Source organism: Pararge aegeria, chromosome 21 (assembly GCF_905163445.1).
Source record: "Pararge aegeria chromosome 21, ilParAegt1.1, whole genome shotgun sequence".
Lineage (NCBI taxonomy): Eukaryota > Metazoa > Arthropoda > Insecta > Lepidoptera > Nymphalidae > Pararge > Pararge aegeria.
The window spans coordinates 13,548,820-13,574,785 of record NC_053200.1 but is presented as its reverse complement, the minus strand read 5'-3'; the positions used below and the strand labels follow the sequence as shown (position 1 = coordinate 13,574,785).

The window sequence follows — 25,966 nt, the reverse complement described above, 5'->3', positions numbered from 1 at the left end:
CGATGGCTCATGCTGATGACTTTTTTGCCATCAGAAGAAATCGAATAGCATCCTTGATGAAAAGAACGTGGGTAAGCAGTAACGGCATTCTGAAAGCACTAATAAATCGATACGACTCTCCAATTCACAAGTTGTATATTAAACTCCACGTAGGGCTGCCTGGACGCGGAAATTTTAATTGGTAACTTTTTTTTTATATTGCATATTAATATTTAATGTAAGTTTTTTATTTTTTTTATTTGGTTTAGTTTTTAATTATTCTATTTATGTTATAGTGTAGTGCGTAGTGATGGGTCATAGATACCAAATAAATAAATAAATTACTTATAAAATTGATATATTAAACGCGTAATCGGTTTGTTTGTATGTCCTTCCTTTACGCCCTTACTAAGCAACCAATAAACTTGATTTTTCCATGGAGTTAGTTGATGGTACGAAGAGTAATTTAATCTACCTACTATGACGGCCGATCGGCGCAGCGATCCTGCTTTCTGAGTCCAAGGCCATGGGTTCGATTCCCACTATTGAAAAATGTTTGTTTGATGAACATGAATGTTTTTCAGTGTCATATTCGTAAAAATATTCAGTCTTCTTAGTACCCATAATACGAGCTACGCTTACTTTGGGGCTAGATGGCGATGTGTGTATTGTCGTAGTATATTTATTTATGAAGTGCGTGGTTGCCGGTTTAATTAAAGGCACATGTGATTGCAGTCAAGAGTTAACTTGTAGAAAAGTAATAAAAGTTAATTTTAAGACCTTATTGTAATGTTTGTGTATAGAAATGCTTAGTCCATTAAGCACTTTGGATTTTTTAACCGACTTCAAAACAAGTGAAGGATTTTATGTGAAAGTCACATTTAATGGTATAACCACTACGCAGACCTGGCAAGAATAGAAGATCTTTAAAAATTGAACACAGAACTCCACAACCGATAACAGTATATCACTTGCAATTAATACAAAATACAAAATATTACGATTTTCTACCATATGCAGCACAAATTGAATGCGGTAGTTCAGTGATATTTTTATTTCTACTTTATCAATAATAGGTCTTTATTTTATTATTTAATAACTAATATGCAGTTTGAAGCAATGTATTCATATTCTTGTTTTGTGCACAAAAAAGCTTGGGAGTAAATAATCCAAACAGTTTTTTTTTTTTATAAATAATGCACCGTTAAATTATGTTTGTACGTATTATTATAGAGAAATGCCACAAAAAAGCAAACACGCTTTGCTCACGAATCTTTTAACCAATTTTACAATATCAGTCCGAGTATTGCGTAAAATATATTGCACAGAATTCAGTCGTAGTTATGCCTAAAAATCTAAAAACCTAAAAACTATACCCCAGTTTTCATGATGGTATACAGTGGCGTGCATAGAGGGTATGCGCAGGGTATGCAGATGATATAAAATGATGAAAATCTCCAGTAACAGTTATAAATACTTAAGGGTAGGCTTTTTATAACTTACAATACCTATACTCAAGTTTTTTATTACTCGTACTGGAGATTTTCTTCATTTTATATCATCTGCTTACCCTGTGCATACCCTCTATACCTACACGCCACTGATAGTATATATATATATAAAAATTTGGAAAATCCAAAAGTGCACGTCTCATTAATAAAATAGCTATCCAATTATTTGTCAGTAAATAACGAAAAAAAAAACACATGAGTCGTGCAAAATAAAAAGAAAAAAAAAAAAAAAATTTCAATACAGCTGTACTAGGAAAGTGATGCACAGGCGCCCCTGGTGGAATAAAATGTACATAATATCTATAGATATAGATATATCACCATCCATGTTAATTTTACATGGATATATGGAGATATACAGTCTTGCAGTTTTCGTTTTTTATTAATTGCAATTAAACTACACTGAATTAATTAATCATTCGCATTCAGTGACCTACAATCGTCGATTAGAATTTAAAAAAAAATTTAACTTAAATAATGGATTTTTTCACAAGTTAGAGTGTTTTCGGGTTTCACACATGACGGACAGGAAAATTTTTTGACCTATTTTGGTGTTTTTTACCAATTCTATTGCAGTAAATCAATTTTTTAAAAGTATGGAATTAATCTCCATTAAATTATGTATGCAAAATATCTTGATTCCGTGAACTAACAAGGCTATAATAATAAAAATAGCCGCCGAAATGAGGCAAAAAAAATTTTTCGATCGTAAAGCACTCTCTGATGCTTCGCATCATGAGTCGTGCAATATATATTATATATAGGTCTTATTGACGACCTCCCTGGCGCAACGGTGAGCGCTGTGTATTTAAGTAGGAGGACACGGGTTCGATTCCCGGAAGGAGCAATTTGTAATTTTCTCTGGTCAGGTCTAGTAGGAGTCTTTGGCCGTGGCTAGTTACCACCCTACCGACAGAGACGTGACGCTAAGCGATTTAGTGTTCCGGTGCGAGGTCGCGTATAAACCAATTAGGGTATGACTACCTTACTCCCAAACAGGTTAGCCCGCTACCATTATCACCAGGTGAGATTGCATTCAAGGGCTAACTAGTAGTAGGGTAGTGGAATAAAATAAAAAAGTAACATTTTATATTTCACCGATAGATATTTTGGGTACTATACAATTGTTTGGTCTGCTTTGAATAAATCACCCACAAATGCTGTTTGCGCCAAGCTATCTCAAACCGCCGCACCGCATTAAAATGCGGAAAGCGGATATAAATAACCCTATATATATCCATAGGTAGTATATCTCTGCTTTCCGCATTTAAATGCATTTGTCCTCATGTACAATACAGGATGAGATTTTTGGTGTGGTCAGTAGAGAGTTTAAAGTGCTTATAATCTTTCCTTCTCCACTAATATTATAGAGAAGAAATATATTTTTGTGTTGTTTGTTTGTGTCGAATAAGCTACGTCGAGGTCCAGTACTTTACTGGGCTGGTTTTGACTGGCCAAACTACCACAGTGGCAAACAAAGTGCAATAATGTAACCCAAACTATGCAACTACTGAGTTTCTTGCCGGCTCTTCTCGGTAGAATCTGCTTTCCGAACCGGTGGTAGAGTCACACAAACATACATACTTGACGTTTCAAAAGTGCTTATAAAGTAGGCCTACTTGAAATAAATGAATTTGAATTTGAATTCAAAGTAGCAAAATTTTGAGAGGTGAGCGCTGAGAAAACTATTGATGATCCATAAAAATTATATAGCACGATTCAAGTACTCATTATTACCTACAAAAATGATAGAAAAAAAAAATATATATATATATACTCAGTTCATGCGATATTATCTCAGAATTAAATCTTATTCAAATAAATAGTTTTGATCACCAAGGGTATTTATGTAGCAGTAAAATACTTTTTAATTCAATGCAATCGGACGTTTAATATATAAGTTATCAAGGTTCGGAATAGGCCAATGAGGGACCAATTAATATGGAAATTTAAAATAAATCTTCATGATGTGGGGATTTGGCAAAATATCCTGGCGGCACCTTATTCAGAGGTAGCCAGAATGCTATTCGATTTTAAGTTAAGATAAGAGAAAGGAAGTATCAATTTTTGTAAAGGGAACGATGGGGCTGACATTTTTACTGTTAAGAAAAGCCCCGAATAAATAAAGAAGTTATCACCTACCTTACCTTTTTGCATATAATTCAGACTCGGTCCGAGTCTGAATTATTAATTAATTAAAAAGAATTGAAAAAAATGTTAAGAGATACACTTTAATTTTGTACACATAGTTTTGTTTTATAGTAATAATAGACGGGCCAAACCGATGGACCACTTGATGGTAAGTGCAAAACCATTGAGATAATGATTTAAGGGTAGGCTTTTTATAACTCACACAATGCCTATCCTTAAGTTTTTTATAACTCGTACTGGAGTTCTCTTCATTTTATATCATCTGCATACCCTGTGCATATCCTCTAAGCACGCCACTGTTTCTCCGCATACGCTAAATCTACTGCAGCGTTGTGTTTTGGAGCACTGTGACGCTCTGGTAGCTCCAAAATCTGAAGTTCCAATCAAAAAAATATTTTTGTGGATGAAAAATTAATATTCAAGCTTTACAATATGATAATATTTATCGAGATACAAAAGTATTTGGAAGTGGCCCAAGATCCATACTGTGCTGGTCATTTTCCTTATATATGGTATAGTTTGTCTAAATCAATTAATCGTACGGCTATATTTCAGTTTGGCTAACGTTAAACGTCCGCATAAAATATTTGCATGACGTATTGTGGGCCGTTTGGAAAGCCTAGCTGGTTTAATAGTTTCTGTTCTGACCTCACTGAGCTCACAGCCAAAATCTTTCCGTGTATATAAATAATAAACGGCCGTAAAGCGGGCCTTGACACAAAGCAAAGTGTTGCGCACAAATATACCGAAATTGTTAAAGCTTTCGCCTCTTTAAACTGCAAAGGCATTTTGCCACTTAAACCACGCCGGTTTGTTCTACAGCGAAATTAATTAATTTATACTTACCCCCGTTTTTTACACGAAAATATTTTAAAGCGGAGCCTTTTTTTATGTTTTCGAATTTAATATTTTATACCGCTTCTTTATAGCTCTTTTTTGACTTAATATAATCTCATCATCATCATCATCATCACATCAACCGATAGACGTCCACTGCTGGACATAGGTCTTTTGTAGGGAGTTCCAAGTTCCACGATTCTGAGCCGCTTGGATCCAACGGCTACCTGCGACGCGCTTAATGTCGTCTGTCCACCTCGTTGGGGGTCGACCAACGCTGCGCTTACCAGTACGGGGCTGCCATTCCAGCACCTTGGGACCCCAACGTCCATCCTTTCTCCGAACTATGTGCCCGGCCCATTGCCACTTAAGCTTCGCGACTCGTTGAGCTATGTCGGTAACTTTGGTTCTTCTACGAATCTCCACATTTCTGATTCGATCGCGTAGAGATACTCCGAGCATAGCTCTCTCCATCGCCCGCTGAGTGACTCTAAGCCGTCTTATGAGGCCCATAGTTAACGACCAAGTTTCAGAGCCATAGGTCATCACTGGCAACACGCACTGTTCGAAGACTTTCGTCTTCAGGCACTGAGGGATTTTTGACGAAAAGATGGCACGAAGTTTCCCGAACGCTGCCCATCCGAGTTGGATTCGGCGGTTCACCTCCTTCTCGAAATTGGACCTACCTAACTGGATCGTGTGTCCTAGGTATACGTATTCGTCAACAATTTCGAGTGCAGTGTTCTCAACGATTACTGGTTGAAGCGGAACATGAGCATTAGACATAATCTTCGTCTTGCTCATGTTCATTCGTAGGCCAACCTGTTGAGAAGCTCTGCTGAGGCCATTGAGCATCGTATTTAGGTCTCCCAGAGTCTCTGCCATTATGACTACATCGTCGGCAAACCGAAGTTGAGTGATGTACTCGCCGTTAATGTTGATGCCAAGTCCGTTCCAATCCAGAAGCTAAAAGACGTCCTCCAATATAATCTATTAATCTATATTTTTTATATATCCTCCTAGTGTTGGTAAACACACTCAACCAAGCAAACTCGGCACTTGACGTCACTATCTAGGTACTATTGATTCATCTGTACTTTATACTTTAATAATACTATTAAGAACTGTCATTCATACTTTAATAATATTTAACTTATTTAAAACATTTTACCATATATTCTTATAGAAAACCGCGTGACGTAACGTACTCTAGGTGCCCAGTTGGCTAGGTCGATTTATTAAAGTTCGAAACGAATTCGCTACCGCTGTTTGTAAGCTTGGATCTTTTATTCTACGCTATGGATTTTAATGCAATTCAGCAAAAGATAAAGTGATTCAAGAGAAACTTTTAAATGTAGTAAACACGCATATTGTACCAAAAAAAAGCAAACAAATTCAAAGATTTGTAATGTGATGTCGTATCTTACATATTTTCGTGCGCGTAAAAGATATATCAAATTAATCTACTAAGTAATTGTATTATAAATAAAACAAACAACAAATAAACAAATATACTACAACAATACACACACCGCCATCTAGTCCCAAAGTAAGCGTAGCATGTGTTATGGGTACTTAGATTAGATATGATGATACTGATGACTAATTTTTATGAATAATATACATAAATACTATATAATATATAATATAAACAAAAAAAATAAACAAACAAACAACAACAACAGATAAACACCCAGACACTGAAAAACATTCATGTTCATCACACAAATATTGTCCAGTTGTGGGAATCGAACCCACGGCCTTGGACTCAGAAAGCAGGGTGGCTGCCCACTGCGCCAATCGGCCGTCGATAGTGATATGTTATGAATCACTTCCTAACTGCCACACATTAGTGTCCACATTGCACCCGAGCGAAGCCGGGGCAGGTCGCTAGTAAATTATAAAAAAAGAAAAATGCCAACTCTAGTTTCAAGTATTTCGTTGTAATACGGGACAAGATTTCCTCTTAGATACGACGTTATTATCCGCAATAAGGCTGAAAAAAAGGCATAAGTACAGTGAATACAAGTGATGAACACGATTGTTTTTCATTGTCTGGGTGTTTATCTGTATATTATAAGTATTTATGTGTATGATATTCATAAAAATATTCAACAGCAATCTTAGTGCCCATAACACAAGCTACGCTTACTTTGGGGCTAGAGGGCGATGTTTGTATTGTTGTTGTATATTTATTTATCTCTATATATATAAAAGGCAAAGGTGACTGACTGACTGACTGATCTGTCAACGCACAGCTCTAACCACTTGACGGATCGGGCTGAAATTTTTCACACAGATATTTATTAAAATGTAGGCAACCGCTAAGAAAGGATTTTTGACAATTCCAAACCTAAGACGGGACATGAAAGTTTGTATAAAAACCTTCATTTATCAATTTAATTTTCTAGTTACATCCATGAAACTTTGATTTTAGGTTTTCGATTAAAAATAAAGAAATACGTGTTTCACAAATTTTAAAAATTCCAATTCCAAAGGCATCAAATAGGGGATGAAAATTTATATGAAGGTTTCTAATTTCCTATTTGCAGCAAGACATTTTTTTAAACCTTTGTAGATAAAATTTACCAAATCAAATTTGTAACTTAACGTGAGCGAAGCCGCGGTCAAAAGCTAGTTTATAAATTTCAGAATCGATGTTACGAAGAACGTGGCTTAATTGGCAAAGCACTCACCACGATTGTCGGAGAGATGAGGGCTCTAGTCCTACCGTTGCCGATATTTTAATATGCATTTTATATTTCTTGAAGTATTTTATATTTTCTCTTAGTATCGGTAAAAATCTATTGATAAATATCCCAGAATTAAGCTCTAACTAATCCTCATTAAATAAATACACTTTTTTTGTACATCACATAAAAATAGAGTAAAAATTGTAAATCTGTGCTTGCACACACACACATGCGCACTATAATATCCACACAATATAAAATTGTTTGAAATCTCTTTGAGAGTTGACTATCGTGACCGAAATCGTTCAGGGAACTAACAGTTCTTAAAATTCAAAATTCATTTATTTCAAATATAACTTATATAAGCACTTTTGAAACGCCAAGTCTGTCTGTTTGTAGTGACTCTAACAGCGGTTCTGAAGTCAGATTCTACCGAGAAAAAGCCGGCAAGAAACTTTGCAGTTGCTCTTTTCCAACATCGGCTATTTACATTTTACATTGGTTTTAAACTGCACCCCTGCCCGGAAAACGCAGCGTTAGTCGACCTCACACGAGGCGGACAGACAAGCGGCCTCTGTGAATCACTAGAACAAGGGCCCAGGATATTTTTCTAATTCTCTACAAAATACCTATATACTAATTACTATGATGAGTTCTTAAACTGCATAAAAAAAATATAATTTGATTTTAATAGTACTTAAATTTCATATGTATAATACAACTAGCTGTTGCCCGCGACTTCATCTGCGTTTGATTTTATTTTTTGATGTGGCATGAAATTTAGTTGTAGATCTAAAAAATTTAAAGTATCTAGGGGTTATATGAGGGGTTGCTGCTGTCTGCTGAGGAGTTCTGTCCTCTATCTCCAACCACATTTTGGGCAAAATTAAACACATATTTTAACCTCTATAGTACAAAAATAATTATTTAAATCGGTTATAATTTGTCGGACTTATGGTGTAAAATCGTCAAACACTCATCCCCTCTCCCAAAGGAACCCAGCTTAATGTCGGGATAAAAAGTATCCTATGTTACTTCTAACACTTCCAAGAATATGTGTACAAAGTTTCATGAGGATCGGTTAAGTAGTTTTTGCGTGAAAGCGAAACAAATAAACTGCATAAATATAGTAAAATTTGATCCTAATAGTTTTTAAACTGCATAAATAACATACAATTTGATTCTAATAGTTCTTATACTGCATAAATATAATACAATTTGATCCTAAGAGTTCTTAAACTGCATAAATATTTGACGTAATTTGCATAGCGTAGATGTTTAACAGTCGAGCTCCGCGTATCCAGGTCAAGCCTGGCCTAGGCCACGGTTAAGGGCAGTCTCTTCATCTGGGTATGAAAAACTATGAGTGTAAAAGTAATTTAAATTCTTTTGTTTCGTTGCGCTGCGTTTTTTGTTGAAAGTTCATAGGTTTTACTTATTACTAGTAGTATGAATGAATGCAGTGTGGTGACGGCAGATCAAAATACAGTTGCCACGACCCCTACTCTTCCCGAGGGTGTAGGCGACTACGGGAAAATAACGGAAAACAGGCAGCAAAGTCTGTGCTATGACTACCATTTACTGCGATAACCTATCCGTCTGCCCAGCGTGGTGATTATGGGCCCCTTCCATTGCGAGATTCCTTTAGGCCAGCAGTAAACTTTAAACGATAGAAAAAAAAACGTGTGTGTACACGCGTTTGAAGTTATACTTCTTAGGCGTAACAAGATAAAAATCTTTTCAAAATTATTCTACTTTACGATGCCTTATTCTACTCCCATTAATTATTTTCTAACACCGCTAAAGAAGTATAACTTCAAAAATTGATACAGCGATATAAACACGTTATTAACTGCCTTCCTTTGTTGACCTCTTAAACTATCTGTTTATAAAACATTCTGGTTGAGAATAGTAAAAATAAATAAAACACAATAAAGCAAAATAGAGGGTATATATATGTATTAAATTACGTAGAGTACATAATAATAAATAAACATTAAATTTATATTATATAAGTATACGAATATTGTAAGATCACGAATTTTAAGGTGTCAAAGTCTATATATGATTTAAATCTATGGTGGCAACGTTATATTTTGTAGCCGTTATTTTAAGTTACAGCATCTCCTTTATATGCTAAAATATGATCACAAAAAGCGGGCCCGAAACAATATGCTGTTTTATGTTGAGCGTGAAAGCCTTACGTAACTAAATCGTGCAAGTTTAGTCAAGTTAAACTGTGTACAAATTTAGGTCAAATCTAGCCGCGGCTAGGGGTGATATCGCATAATGGGAACTATATTTAGGCAAACTACCCGCGTATTACACGGCCAAGGTGAGGTAGCTGTTATATTTTTCGATATCGATAAGTAAAAGTAGGCATAGTTTATTTTTTCTCACTTGTTTTATAATTTCAACAATCATTTTGTTACTTTGTAGTATAAAGATTATTTTTAAATTGTTAAGAAAATAATAAAAACACACCTAAACATAAATAAAATCTTTTTAAAGTTTGTTTTATTTTAATTATTTTATCGCACTTGTGTATTTATTTGACAAATATAACCTAAAATAAACTATGTAAAACTAAATAAAATCTAAAACATCTTCCAAAAAACTAGTGTGTTTTAAATTTTGAAATATATATTTTTTCCTATTATGAACAAAAGATCTTCTATTGTTCAAAATATACTTCATAAAAAATTGTGCAATTAATTATGTAAATAAAAATCCCTAAAATGAAAAATTCATAAAGAAATAAGATTTTAAGAAGATATTATAAACTGCATCGTTTAAATTTTACTGATTATCGCTGACTATTGCAAATAAAGCTTCAGGTTTATTGTATAATTGGATATTTCTATATCCAATTATACAATAAATATTAACTTAGAGACATCTCGGAGTTTACATTTGATAATTTATTTATCAAAAATTAATTTAATTTAATTTTTATTTTTAATTTAAAAATTACAACAATGAATTGACACTGAATAGATAATTTACAGAATTTCGTAATTTTTGTGACATTTTAAATATATTTAATCCATCCGTAATCTATATATTTATTACTTAGCAACGATGTTACTGTGAAAAATATCGATACAATTTTTACTAAATAACAACTTTGCTAAGCAACTTTAACGGATTACAGATAGATTGAATATAAATAACGGGCGTAGGACTACCGAGAAAAAAAAGCACGAGAGATGACTTTGTATATTTTTTAAATCGGATACAAAATATTTCATGAAGTTTGCTGCCAATTAAATTGATAGTAACTATCTCTGAACATGCCAATAGATCGTTTGTGATAGCAACCGTAGATAAGAGCCTACGCCAAGCGGCCGCTGAAATCTGAAAGTAGATAGCGAAGTTGCTCTCAGCCTTTGTGCCAAGCGTGACCTAGATATGCGTCAAGCTTAATACAGATCTTCCACGCTCGACTTGCGTTGTTGCAGTTTCTAAAGTTTTAACTCGTGACTACGACGTTTTATATATGCATATGATACGGCAACCGCTATCCAAAAACTTAGGGAACCCAGGGCATTTAGTATGACTATATAGTTGGTCTAAGTAGGATTTAAAGCGGTGATAACCCAGTGGAAAACTTCGACTTTACTTACGGGGGGCCGAGTTCGAATCCCAGCAAGTTTTTCTAACTTTTCTAAGTTATGTGCGTTTGAACCAATTAAATATCACTTGCACTTCAATGGTGAAGGAAAACATCCTCAGTGTCATATCAGAGCAATGTGAATTGTATTGTTGCGCTCTAAGTGAATTCACAAGTTTCGCATCGTGGGTTATTTGTTACAGGATAATTATATATAATGATGTTAAGATTTTTTTTTTTAAAAAAAAAGCTACACTATTGCTTTAGGTTTAAGTATTCTGTAATGATAGTGTTAGAATAAGAATATGAATATAAATAAATAATAAATAAATCTTGAGGAAACCTGCTTGCCTCAGAGTTCTTTCATTTTTTTTTTATTTTTTGTATCTGACAGACGCAGGACGTGTTCCGTGCATGCCCTGCAGTGTTGCTCTGTGTGTTAGTTAGGCGATGGTTTTCCACTCACCATCAGATGGACCATCTGCTAGGTCCATCTATTATTAATATTAAAAAATGTACAACGATAATACACACATCGCCATCTAGCCCCAAAGTAAGCGTAGCTTGTGTCTACGCGCATAAGATGACTGATGAATACTTTTTTGTTTGAGAATAATGTACATAAATACTTATAATATGCATATAAACACCCAGACATTGAAAAACATTCCTGTTCATCACACAAACATTTTCCAGTTGTGGGAATCGAACCCACGGCCTTTGAATTCAGAAAACAGTGTCGCTGCCCACTGCACCAATCGGCCGTCAATAATACCAGAAAAGTATATCATTTAATAAATTTGTAATCCGATACATTCACTTAACTTTATTCATTCTCTTTTCATATTATGTGTATCAGTAATACAATTTTTTTATGGCTTCATATAGCATATGTAGGGTAATACGAAGCACACGAACGGCATATATAAAAGTCGATCCAATAGGGACTCGAAACGCTACAGTAATAAATCTATACAACTCGCGCCATTAAATAATGGATTATATAACGCTGCTGATGCTGTAAAATACATTAAAAAAAAAAACAATTTCCAAACCGGTTTAAGCATGAGGCCAATGATTGGTCTTAATTAGAATAAGATAAAAAATAAATTGAAAAACTATGTTTTCATATCGACAAGGTTTAAGGTACCTTAGATGAAGATCCCCAACTGACTTTGGAATACGAGAACATTGCTACCCATGTAATCAGTGGCGTGCATAGAGAAATTGCAGATGATATAAAATGAAGAAAATCTTCTGTACGAGTGATACATACTTAAGAGTAGGCTTTTTATAACTCTTACCAATGCCTATCCTTAAGTTTTATATAACTCGTAATCATCTGCATACCCTGTGCATACCCTCTATGCACGCATGCATGTAATCAGACTAAGCGTTCCTTGTGATCGCAGTTCATTAAAAGTCAAAAGTCAAATATTTATTTATTCAAATAGGCACATAGATGGCACTTTTGATGCGTACATTACATGTAAAATATGAAATAGGAGAGTTGATTGCGATAAATAAATTCGTCAACTTAAAACTAAAGCTACGAGGGTTCCAAACGCGCCCTGGTCTAAGAAGAAGCCAACAACAAGCTTAGCCGGTTGTTATCTTTTTTCGTTATCACCATCTCACAATGTCATTTAAAAACCATTAGAGAAGCAACCGGGTTATAATATAATAGGAAATTATAATAGGACTTTTCTATAAGCTTACGTTTAATACAAACTTTGAACTTTTTCAGAGCATTAATGCAAGCGAACACAGTTAAATACCTTAGCGTACAACATGACTTGGGCTTCACATATATCTAACACCAGTAAGCGAGTTAGGAGACTTATATGCATATTTAAAACCTTACGTACCGTTTGCAATACTGATCTGCTAACTAAACTTTATAAAACCCTCGGTGAATGTATTCTTAGCGACTGCATCTGCGCATGGGATGTGCCTCTAAGACTTAAATGCTGGAGGTTGAGCGGGCTCAACGCGCATTACTTAAAGGTTTTATGTGCTATCCATTCCCACGAATCGCTTATATGAAAAATGTGATGTGCTGTCAGTAAGGAAACTGTATATTTTTCAAACATTGCGAAGATACCATAGCAAAACGGTTCCGTTTCTACCCACCAGTACAAAGAAAATTGATAGATGCCCAATTCCTATAATAAAAAGTAGTTTTGCACGTAAACACTATTACTGCACCCTGCCTATACTACCTTTTAAAAAAAGGTACCTTAAAAGACATGACCAATAGAAAAATTAAGACCTACATTAAATCTTGGCTTAAAGATTACGATTATGACAGAGATAAGTACAGAGATAATATTTCATAAGAATATCCAATTTAAATACAGAGAAAAAATTACTAATTAAAATTAAAGCAACAAAATTTACACACAAACACACACGCACACACACGCATACAAACACGCGCACACCCAAACACAAATCTAATGTATACCTACGCACCCGCCTCAAAAATTTGTATCATTCTATTTGGAATGTGATTTTTTTTGAGATATTTAAATAAACTTTATTTAACTAGATAATGCGTTATAATAAACTTTCCAGGTATGAAATATCTTTTTTTAATGTTAGTGTCTTTTTTTCTACAAACGTAGTAGAATAAGGAGAAAGGTAAAATTTTTGAAAAGATTTTTATCGTGTTACGCCAAAATATAACTTCTTACACTTACAATTTTTTTTTCTTTTTTTTTTCCTTTATATAATTTTGCCTGTAAATTTGTCAAACGTTTTTTATTAAGAGCTATATATAGATATATAGATATAGGAAAGACACTGCCTCCTGTAACATAGTTTAAACTACCGCAGGACACAGGGATTCACACTAATGAAATGTATTCGTTTTTCTAATATTATTATTATTATTACCAGAGGCCTTACTTCCATTGCTTATAACAGTATTACCTTTAAATATTATCCTCCTTGTCCTAAAAATAAGAATTATTATTCTAAAGCAAAACGTTATTATTATACTTCTTTAGACGATGCTGATAAGACTCCTCCCAATACGGCCCCATTCAAGAAAAAACAAAATAATAATCCGTAATTTATAAACGTATATCATCATGCAGTGTGTCTATTTATTTATTTGCTTAACAATATTCGGCTCAACCGTTGTACTTATTTCGATAAAAGACCTTAAAAATAGCTTAAAACCTAGGAAATAACGTTTAAGTTACAGAGAACAAACAGATCCCCGGGACTTTTGAAAACAGCAACAAACGTGGACAAAGTTGCGGGTAACATCAAGTATTCCATAATTAAATATGACTGCACTAACATAATATTAAGAAACTTAAAATCCACTTAATGCCAAGAATCTTCAATTCCTGAAGCAGATACTTAACAGTTTTAAAGTACGAATTAACTTGCTCATAATTATAAGAAATTTCGTGGAAATTTCGCAATATCCAGACCAAGTTTAATTCGTTATGCGACAGGATATATAAGGATGTTGCCAAGTGCAGCACCGGCCAAGTGCAGCCCCGGCCAAGTTGCTGCATGCGGGTTAATGCAGGCGCTAGCAATTATTAAACTACATAAATAACAGCCAAGTTTGAGGCGCAACCTAATTTAATAAACATAAGTATCTCTAAGGAGGTTTTTACTCGCTACTTATATTATACGATACGATTGATACGTTAGACGTTTAATTTATGTTTTTACAAACTGCCTCGTTGGTCTAGTGGTGAGCATTTTCGACTGCAGATGACAAGGTCCTAATTTCGTGCCAATTAATGGTATTGGGTTTTTCTATCAAGAAATTCTTAGTGCCAGTCTCGACGTTTGGAAATTGACGGGTAAACGCCCCAGTGCCTCCGAGAGCAAGTTAAAGTCATGGACATACATCTGATCTCTTTCAGATCGTATATCATTATCGTATCATTGGACTTTGAGAGTGAGGGAAAACGGAGCGCACCTATGTTTGCGCACGCATAATATCTCTCGTGTAGCTGGAAAATCTCTAAGTAGATTTACCACCGTAGCCGAAATCGGCAGGGGAAACTGTTTTGTTATTTATGTTTTTATTTACAATCGGTAACCCGTGACTTTTTATTCTACGACCCACCGCATTGCATCGTCCGCCCGTTACTTTATTCTAAATTTATTTAACTTCTTTATTTAATTTACATATTGTATACAACTATAAATACATCAGAAATTCCTATGTGTAATTCTAGAACAATCCAATTTTTCACTGCCTACTGCAAAAAAAATACATAAAGAGCAAATAGTAAGAGATCTTACAAAAAAGCATTAAAATTAAATTGGACACAACTTGAAATTAAAAATCCATAAGATTCCTCAATAATTCAATTGTTTACGATGTAAGTACCTGTAACGGAATTAGGTATATTTGTAACAAACCCTTTTAGGTATTAGTAATTTGTGAAATATTTATCGAAATTATTTATCCCCTTTTTTTGTAAAATGAATGACTTTTATGTTTACGAATTTAATCGCTTGAGAAACGAACCTGGACGAATGTATGCGGTGCATACACACCCGGACATTGGTATGGTAAACAGTCGTTGGAGATTACCATCCCGTTGTCTGTGTGTGTATAAAAATTATTGCAGCTATGGAAAATGTGGTCATCAATTGGTGTTCAATGTACAACAATCCTTTTTTGTCTTGGATTACATAATAATAATAATAATAAAAATATAGTTTAATAATTAAATATGCGCTGAATGTAGGTAGACCGTATACGAATGTTCGGCCGAATATTGGTTCCAAAATATACCGAATCGAATGATTCGGCCGAATCGAAAAGTTGTTACTCAGAGCAGTGTTCTTAAAAATTTATCATTTGTAAAAAAAAAGCAATCAATTTCTTTCTCTCAAAAATTTTTCTTTTTATATTTTTTCAATAAACAATTGGTACAAAAAGTAAATATTAACAATAATTTAAATATTCGGTATGCGGCAAATCAACCGAATATTTGGCCAAATACGAACATGAAAAAAATATGCCGAATGTACTGAATACAAATATTCGGCCGAACATTCGGCGCATCTCTAATAATAATCATCATTTTTCTTTATAAATTTTTAATAGTGTTTTTTTGTTTCTTGGTTTTTTTATAATGACATTGTGAGATGGTGATAACAAAAAAAAAACACCCTGCTAAGTTTGTTGTGGGCTTCTTCTTAGACCAGGACGCGTTTGGAACCCTCGTAGCTTTAGTTTTAAGTTTACGAATTTGGTTATCGCCATCATCTCACTACCGTGTAATTCTTATGTACGCATCAAAAGTGCCACCTATGGGCCTACTTGAATAAAGATATTTTTGACTTTGACTTTATATTTTACCAGTTGAAAGTTAAAAAAAAATTTACAAAAATAATAATAAAAAAGTTTTTGACGTGACAACGTCTTATAATTCGATGGAGCCGGCTGCATGCACGAAAAAACATGACGTATGCGGCGTTACCTCGCTCTGAGGTGTTCTATTCAAGGCTTGAAGTGCAAGCGAAAGCGCGGAACTAACGACAAAGAGGCACAGTCGGCCTCCGCGTTCGACATCTGTCTCTCTCCTACTTGAGTGAGCGATGCGTCCGCGTGGACATCTTCTATACAATAATACATTTACATGTTTTCGGCAAGGATGAAGTGCAGTGAAAAGTGAATGTGGTGTCAATTGTATATAGCAACGATAATATCTATCAAACAAATAAAATTAAAATTTTCTTTTGAAAATGCAACCATTCTATCAGTATTTTCTTACGACATTGTCACGCTCAACTATCGTCAGTAAGCCGACTTTACAGACAACCAATTTTTATTTCAGACCACGGTCCATACTTATTTTGTTAGTATTAATTTACTTACCAAGCTATGTTAGTAAACTTTGAGTGTTAGTAACAATTACTCATTCTATGTTAGTCCTTACTACCTAGGCCTGGGCATCCTACCCTGGTTCTGATGTGCACACCATTCCAGTGAATAAATGGTTTTTGGTCTCCACATTACTCATATTGTATCTACAGTGTACAATCTACACCATAATAAGTAGAGAAAATATGGAAACTAACATAAAGTAATTATACAAGTAAGTATACAATTGGGCGATTATTACAGATCGTAAAATTATGTTAAAAATGAATGGAATAGCGTTAAAGGCACAATTAGGATGACGATGGATACCAAAACAAATTGTTATCTTTCACACTATTCCAACGGACAATGTGTTTTTATTCCTATTTTTTTTGTATTATGTGTTTTGTATGTCGAAAATAGAACACGTTTTTATTTAAATACGTCACATCGAAGCTTTTTTGAAAACCGAGTACACACGAAGAGCCAAGCCGTCTGAAAAGTTTAAGACATATTTGGGTATTAGTAATTGAAAGTACTAAATTTCCCATTGTTGTGTGCTTTCCTTTACTAAACCTCGCGTATGTCGCAATCAACGAAAATGAAGAAAGAAGAAAGAAAACTGAAGAATTTTCATCTTGAATTCTAGAAATGTTCTTCTAGTTTTAAATTAGTCTAAAATCCTTGATAAACCTGAGCACTTACTTGTTTTGAGCATTTTAGAGTTAAATGTGTTAGCAAAACTGCCTTTGACTGTTTTTTTTTTATACAAAGAACGACAGGAATCCAGAGTCGTAAAGCAACTTAATAAACTAATGGAAGTGGTATTGAAATCCGGTGTTAGAGGCACCAAAAAGTTTTCAATATGTTATGTACATTACTCTACTTGTCAAGCCCTTTCCTTTTATACCCATAATGTTGCGAAAAATCGAAAGTAATTCGCCATCACAAAATGGCGATTTTTGAACGAAACGACACGAAAAAAACACGAAAAAAAATTATAACCCCCGATTGTATCCACTGACAAGGGATTTAAATACTTGTCCACCTGCTAAAGCACGGGAAAATGGATAAGGAGAACTTTACCTCCGTTTATTATTACACATATATTATTTGGATATTATTTGAAGAGAGTGGATAAAGCTGTGGGAGAAGATACATTTTTATCCTTTCCCGGTGAGATAATTGTCATCTGCTCCTACCAGCCGTGCAGATCTTATAATATGCATTTTCTATGCACGTGTCGATTTGTCACCTTCGCATCCTCAGTAGATGTTGACTTTACAATTTTCACATTTACTTTACAATTAGTAATTGCACCGTGCAGGTTTGCCTAGTTTTGCGGACTATAGAAAATCAAATTAATCATATACTTTTACCCGATGAATGGGAAACTGACAGACTGAGAGTAATCGTTAATTTAAGGTATTAGTTATAAATGGAGTGACTTATATTTGTGTCGTCGTCATATTGAGATTGTTTTTTTTACTCCTAACTACTAAAACTGAATATATCGTAGACCAGACTTTGAAAGTGTCTTAAGGTTAAATATTAAAACAATTGTGAGAATGAATTAAGGTTTGACATTGATCCAGTGACTGGATACGTTTTATAAATTTAAAATGCACATAAATATAATACATATGATACTCTCTGGCAAACGTAGCCTGAGCGCTTTAACCAATCAAGCTACGGCTCTCCTACCGTCGATGCCGAAATTAGTATATGCAGTCCTACTTTTTAATTGGTTAAAACGTTCAGGCCATGATTGCCAGAAGGTCGCAGGTTCAAATCCTGTCGGTTCCGAAAATTTTGTATACGCATTTTAGATTTAGATAATTCCTCCAAGTATAGGTAAAGACACTAATAAAAATTCTAAGACTGGAGAAATGTCTGAGCTTCGAGAGTGCAGTTTAAAGTAGATTTTAAGTTATTTATGGTGCTAAAATGTATTATTATAAAATTCAATGAAAATTTGCCAATAAATTTAAATTCTCATTCTTACGCAATCGATGCGTACGATCGCGGTGAGTCAAATATTATTTAAACGTGTAAACTATTCAATAAGTTAAAAGCATCGAATTTGTAAAAATGCTCAATTTAATGAAGTATTTGACAGAATTTGTCCTAGGAAGTTATTAGAAAAGGGCAAATGTACATACGTCAAAAACTAAATTCCTTGCAAAGAAACCACAAAACATAAATCATACAACTCGGCCAAATGTTTTCCAACCCTATTTTCCCATAAACCGCGGCAACCTCGCCTTGACCCCTCACTTCAACTCAAACGATCGATTTGGCCCAAGAACTGTAAGCGTGTTACCTGCAGGCTACAACTTCTTACAAGACAGCACTTCGCAATTTCATTATTCACTATCGACGGGCGATGTTAGAAATATACAACCTCGTATTGGCGTGTCATGACGTGTAATAAGTTTATTGGTAACAACGATAAATCGTATTACAATGCTACAATATTATGATAAGGTAAAGATCCTATTATAATATTAAGGATTACATGTATGATAAAAAAAGCTTGGGTATGAATTGCGCTAAATTTGTAGCTCTACATTAACTAGTCTGTGAGATGGTGATAACAAAAAAAAAGCCTGGCTTAGTTTGTTGTGGGCTCTTCTTAGAACAGGGCGCGTTTGGAAACCTCCTAGCTTTAGTTTTAAGTTAACGAATGTAGTTATCACCATCACTTACATTAGTGTAACATGTTAAATACATGAACGCTTCAAAAGTGACTGTGATAAGGGATACATTTTTGAATTTGAATTTGATAGAGTTTATCCGATTATGAGGCCGGAAGGTGACCATGGCGACTTAGCAATAAAGCTACGCAACTCCTTCGCGTTCGCGCTCGGTTAATTACATGGATGGTTTTTGACATGGATTCTGGTTATATGGGTAACTTTGTTGATCTTCTTTTTTTCACTAACAAAAACTTTTGTACATCTTGTTTAAAATAAATAAACAATACATTAATAACAATATTATCATAATTTTTAATCTCAAGATCTTCTGGCACAGGTTTTAAACTTAACATAAGTTCTCCGCCTTATCTGCTATTGGTATAAATGTGAACAAATAAATATTCATTTCCATTTCAACCAATATTTTTACCTGCCAAAGATTTGATAACTTTCATAGACAGCTCATTACTCAACTCTTCTTAAAAATGGATACTCTCCTTTGCCTTATTGGCATAACTGCGGAATATTATGAATAGCCAACAAGAGTGAACTGCTATAGATCCCCCCATAATCGTCGGCCGACTGGCGCAGTGGGCAGCGCCCCTGCTTTCTGAGTCCAAGGCCGGGGGTTCGATTCCCACAAGTGTTTGTGCGATGAACATGAAAGTTTTTTATTGTCTGGGTGTTTATCTGTATATTATAAGCATTTATGTGTGGTATTCATATAAATATTCATCAGCTATCTTAGTTCCCATAACACAACCTACGCTTACTTTGGGACTAGGAGACGATGTGTGTATTGTCGTAGTATTTTTATTTATTAATTTATAATCACCACGAAGGGCAGACGGGTTGGTGACCGTATATGGTAGTAGTAGCACAGAGAACCTCGTTCGACATCCGCGGGAAGAGGGGTGGGAAAAACTGCATTCTGATCTGCCGTCGCCACATGCCTACGGACGGAATACTACGGAATGATCGCGCCTTAAAAGCGTGTTCGTTGACAAGGTTTTTTATATGTCAAGTATCTAGTCTATTGGTGGAGAACACTCTGTTTCTGATTATAAGAGTATCGCGGCTGAGCTGTTTTAAGTGTCCGCCCACACTTCATAATATGGAATGAAAAAATAACGATTCACCCCACTCAGATAATTATTATCTTTTGTGCGACTCTGGTATTACTTTTTTTAGTGTTTTCGAAAAAAGAATAACCCTTACAGGAACTTTGTATTCGGTCTACTCGTCGTAGTGTAAATATTTCAAGGTTTCGTCTAAACGTAATATGGGCTGTCAAAAAGTATTTTCGAACGAAATTTCCTACTCACTTGAGTTTCTTACGACTGTTTGGTTTTTTAATTATTTTTCAACTAATCACTAGCATGACCCTGATTCACTAGCGTAGACTATCTTTAATTACAGAGGTAATTTGTAGATAACAATGAGTTCTTTAATTATATTTTAGTAAATATTTTTTATGTATCATCAAAAGTTTTCTCAGCGCACGCTAAGTATGAATGAATGAATGAATACACTTTTATTGTGTACAACATATACCAAAATTATAAATAAAAAATTAACAAAAAGTATACAATTTGGCGGCCTTATCGCTACATAGCGATCTCTTCCAGGCAACCAAAGGCGTTAAACACAGCTCTAGAAGAGAGTAAGTAATGAATTTTATAGGATAACTAGCTGTTGCCCGCGACTTCGTCTGCGTTTGATTTTGTTTTTAAAGTATCCAGTATCGCTAAGCTTTAAATGAGTATAGTAGTATATATATATAACATGTGACTGCCAATTAATTATAGACAAAAAATTTGAAATAAAAGAAAATTGCGACTATAATTTAAGATCTAATATCCTATCTCTTAAGTTGGACCAGACTGCACACGGTGTACCAATTTAATTTTAAATCGGTTAAGTAGTTTAGGAGTCCATCGCGGACAAACATCGTGACAGGAGATTTATATATATTAAGATTTTGCTACTCAGTGTTACATTATTTAAATTCATTCTTAAACATCACCAATTTTTTTCAATTCAATTTTAATGTTACTCCGTGATAGTTTCGCTTTCTTTTGGGCTATAAATGGTTGAAATCGGTCTTCTTCTAAAACTTTCGGAGCTTATTAGGTAAAAACAAACAAACAAAAAAATCTTCCCCTTTAAAATGTTAGTATAGATATACTCGTAGATTGGCGACAGCACAGGTTACTTTTTAACGTTGAAGGGATACATCGTACATGGATAGGAAACCTGCATGCCCGGTAGTTCTCCATAATGTTCTCAAAGGCTTACTTTGGGGCTAGGTGGCGATGTGTGTATTGTCGTAGTATATTTATTTATTTATTTATTTATTTAAAGGCGTGTGAAGTCCACCAATCCGCACCGGGCTAGAGTTGTGGACTATGGCATAAATACTTCTCATTGTGGGACGAGACCCGTGCCCAGTAGTGGGCCGGTAATGGGTAGACATGATGATGATGACTTTTAAAAGTAATCCTCCTTCAGATGATATTAAATTTACTGGATCGTTTAGTTATTATCATAGATATTTAAGAATTCTGCAGCTTTTGATAAGCGCTTTATCTAAAGCTTTTTTGAATCGCGGCCATAGCCTATTTCAATAAAAAAGTTTTGGTGCCGCGTGTGGGATATTTCACAAATCTCTTAGCTTTCGCAAATCACAGCCATGAATAAATAAAAACTCGTGTTTCTACTACTGTTTCAATTTTTAAATGTTAAACACATAATATTCTATACAAATTTAAATATAATTAAACTGAGATAAACAATAGATAACAACAAGAAACAATGCCAAAAACCTCCACATCAGATTCCTTTTTCAAAAATACAACCGTGGTGTTCGTTACATACGCTTGACGTTTATCATCAGTTAAAAAAAGAATAAGTAAAATAGGAATTAAGTATACCCTCTTTGCTAAAGCCATGATGAAGACCATCATCGCTTTAACATATCGACACGACGCTACAGACAGAGCATGGCGAAAATGAACTACTAATTTTTTTTTTTTTATTATCATAATCGCTGCCCTGCATGCATCAGCCGAGGTGTGGGTGTTAAGGCTTACCTGCCTGAACTAACACCGGCAACGACGCCCTTAAGACCGGAAGCAATATTGCATTACGGCAGAGCTAACCAAGATTAATGAATTAATGATTTCGATTCGAGAAAAATATATTATATACGAAGTTGACTGCCCACCTTCACTAGTCTTAGTGGCGCCGCAAGAAGACAATGCAATTTTTGATTCATTTGAAAAAAATAACTTCCATCTGATTTCTAGATTTAGAACAATTTAAAAAAATTCAAATTCAAGTAGGCCTACTTTATAAGCACTTTTGAAACGTCAAGTATGTATGTTTCTAGTGACTCTACCACCGGTTCGCAAAGCAGATTCTACCGAGAAGAGCCGGCAAGAAACTCAGTAGTTGCTCTTTTCCAACATCAACATTTACAATCATTTTTCTATCTTGCGGGAGATGAGAGCGAGGCTGGCTGCTTCCAATCTACCTTGTAATTGAGGAATTCATCAAATGTATAGTAACCTCGCTGTACGAGATGCGTTTTTACACATTTTTTAAATGTATGCATTGGTAAGTCAAGAATTTCCTTAGGAATCATGTTGTAAAAGTATATAAGTATACTCAACCCCACAAAGGAGTTCTGCACCTTTCGCAGACGATATGCAGATATCACTTATTTATGTCCGTTTCTAGTAAGTCGAAAGAGAAGTATAACTTTTAAAATATATGGTTTGATAACTAAACTTCATTCCAGTTACTAAGAGGAATAATATTCACTGTCCATTGTCCAACTGTACATAAGCCAATCATAATCTCCTTAACTCCGGGTAAGAATCTTGAACGTTTCAAACTTTATAAGCGATAACCGCAACAGCGAACTGGAATTCTATACAATTTCCAAGTCGGTTACATTTTAAACTTTACCCAAAGACTATTCTTTGGGTAAAGTTTAAAATGTAACCGACTAGTTACGATAATCTCATTTTGCTATCATACGTCTGGAATTCTAAAGCTAGTACAAAAATATCTATTTTTAAATTAGAGGCTTTAAAAATTCGATTATTGGAATTAAAAAAGCGGTTACGATAATAGTTTTCCTGGCAGATTTCGGTGGTCAATCTTCAGAGATTTTCCAACTACTCGTGAGGTATTACACGTTATGGGTACTATATACTATAAACACTTATAATAGGAACACAAATAAACACCACGACACTGAAAAAAATTAGTGTTCATCGCACAAACATTTTCCATCTGTGGGAACCGAACTCACAGCATTGGACGCAGAAAGCAGGATCGACCACTGCGCCAATGGTGCGCCAATAAGTGTGTGCTTAAACATAGGTGTACAGTCTATTCTCTTACACTCTTACTCCGATAGGAAGGCCGATCTGACTCGAACGGAAAGAGATCAGACGCACGCCAGGTACGGAGAAGTACAATTACATAATTATTGAAGTAAAACTACTTTAGGCGCGACTCAGATGTTTTTCTAACGAAAGTAACGCTTACGTCAGACGTCTGTGTTTGCTATTTAAAAATAATAATTTGGATTGGTCGTAAGTATATTTCATATACTCCACGCTTCTTGACTTTTACGCCAGCTGGTGGCAAATATCATAATTAATTAGGATTAGGTATAGCAAAATAATAAAATAAAAATTCAACAGTTAAAAAAAATAAATTGCAGTTTTTGAAAATCTCTAAATATACTTGTTTATTTATTACTTTTGTAATAAATAAATTATTAATAACTTTTCTGCGTCATTCTATAATATTCAATGACAAGGTTATATTGGCATGTGCTGATCTAACCTTAAATTTTCTACTTTCAATTGTTCTTTTTAACAAATGAAAATATTTATAAAATGTAAAAGCGATATTAATGAATTTTAAATAGTCCCAGGAACATTTTACTCTTTCATCAATAAATAATAATAAAAGTTTTACTTAAATCACGCGTAAAGGTGAAGGTAACACGCACACACTTTTTATATTTTCAAAGAGAATGTCAATCTACTGTTTACATTTGAAATTGAACCCCGTGAGGGCGCTGTAACCTGATTTAGAGACAATTACAAGGTGTGATGTAATGTGAAGCGCGGATAAAACTTTTAAATTGTTAGCCACCTATACTTTCAAACTTTATAATAACCGCAGCGTCGAGTCCTACACAGAACTCTAACTTCGTTATATTTTAAACTTTGCCATCGAATAGTTGCTCTAATCATTTTACCATCAGCTTTTCAGAACGACGGACGTGTGTCCAAACTTCGAAAGTTCCTCCGCATTTGTCCATTGTTGAGGTTCTACAGTGTGATACAGCATTTGACCTATTTTTGCGTTTCAGTTTAACTGGAAACTGAACTAGATGTTTAACTAGAGCTCGTCATTTGCTGGATTCAGAGGCGTGCAGTAAAAACCTACATCTATTTTTTTTGCCTGCGAATAAGTAGGAGGCTTTTTTTTCCCAATATGCACCGATTTTGACTCTTTTTGTGTTCGGTATGTCATATCCGTATGGTCGCATTTTAATTTGGTGTAGATCTATTGGAGGGATCCAGGAGAAATCGAGGGAACTCTACAAATATTCACTTTTATAAAGTGCACTATATATTATCTCAATGATTGAATCAATGTATCGGAAGGAACTGGCCCCTAAGATACGGAATTTCCTAGTTTAGGGGTCAGGATTCCAAAGATTTATCGTACTGAGTTTTTCAAATAAATATTTTCTATTCTATATCTATTTCTATTATAGGCAAACCTATATATATTATTTTACCCTGTATGAAAAAATGAGAAAGTGTCTTTGTTTGTTTGTCTGTCCTTAAAGCCCTAAGCGACCAATCGCCTTGATTTTTAGGATAGGGTTAGTTGTAAGAACGGTGAGTAACCTAGCTTACTTTTGATCCTGGAAAAACATCAAGCGTGGACACAGGAACATTCTTGTTTTTACACCAAATATGGTCCGTCCTTCACGACCTAATAAAGCAACCGAATGAAGCACCGAGAAGCACAGCTAGTACTTTAAAATTGTACAAATCCCTATAATCTAAAAAGCTCGGCTACTTAAAAAAACTCGACTTATTATAACAGTAACCTTGTTCCCAGGTAAAGTAGACGAGAAGGCGACGCAGCTACACGCGATAGCCTCGCTGAAGGTGCTGCTTGAGGCGACAAAGCCGACGGCGGGAGGTGCCGGGGCCGCAGCCGCGAGGCATTCCGCGGCAGCTGCCCAGGCCAAAGAGACACCCCTGGACCTCCCCAATGGAGGTCTTGCGGACGTCCAGTTAGATGTTATAGAAGAAGTAAGCCATATTTTTGTACTCTGAGTCAATTCACGAAATGTCATCATCAGCATCATATCAACCCATTAACGGCCCACTACAGGCAGTGGCGTGCACTTAATAGAGGCACAAAAGCACTGCCTACCCTATAATGTATGTATAGCTCGTATAAGAGGAGGATTTTTGCCATTTCATGCTATTTTCCCACTGTATGCATACCCTGGTAAGAAACCCAGTGCACGCCACTGGCTACAGGGCACGGGTCCTCCCACAATTTGAAGGCATTAAGGCTCT

At 34.9% G+C, this 25,966-nt stretch overlaps 1 protein-coding gene across 4 annotated transcripts in view; it reads left to right on the top strand.

Moving 5' to 3' along the window:
* LOC120633513 (sodium/potassium/calcium exchanger Nckx30C) overlaps positions 1-25,966 on the top strand; it is a 98,495-nt gene that overhangs the window by 51,326 nt on the left and 21,203 nt on the right. For all 4 annotated transcript variants that reach the window (XM_039903736.1, XM_039903735.1, XM_039903734.1 and 1 more), the window contains one exon: positions 25,497-25,693. In XM_039903736.1, coding sequence (XP_039759670.1) covers positions 25,497-25,693 — 197 coding nt within the window. The remainder of the gene's footprint in view (positions 1-25,496; positions 25,694-25,966) is intronic.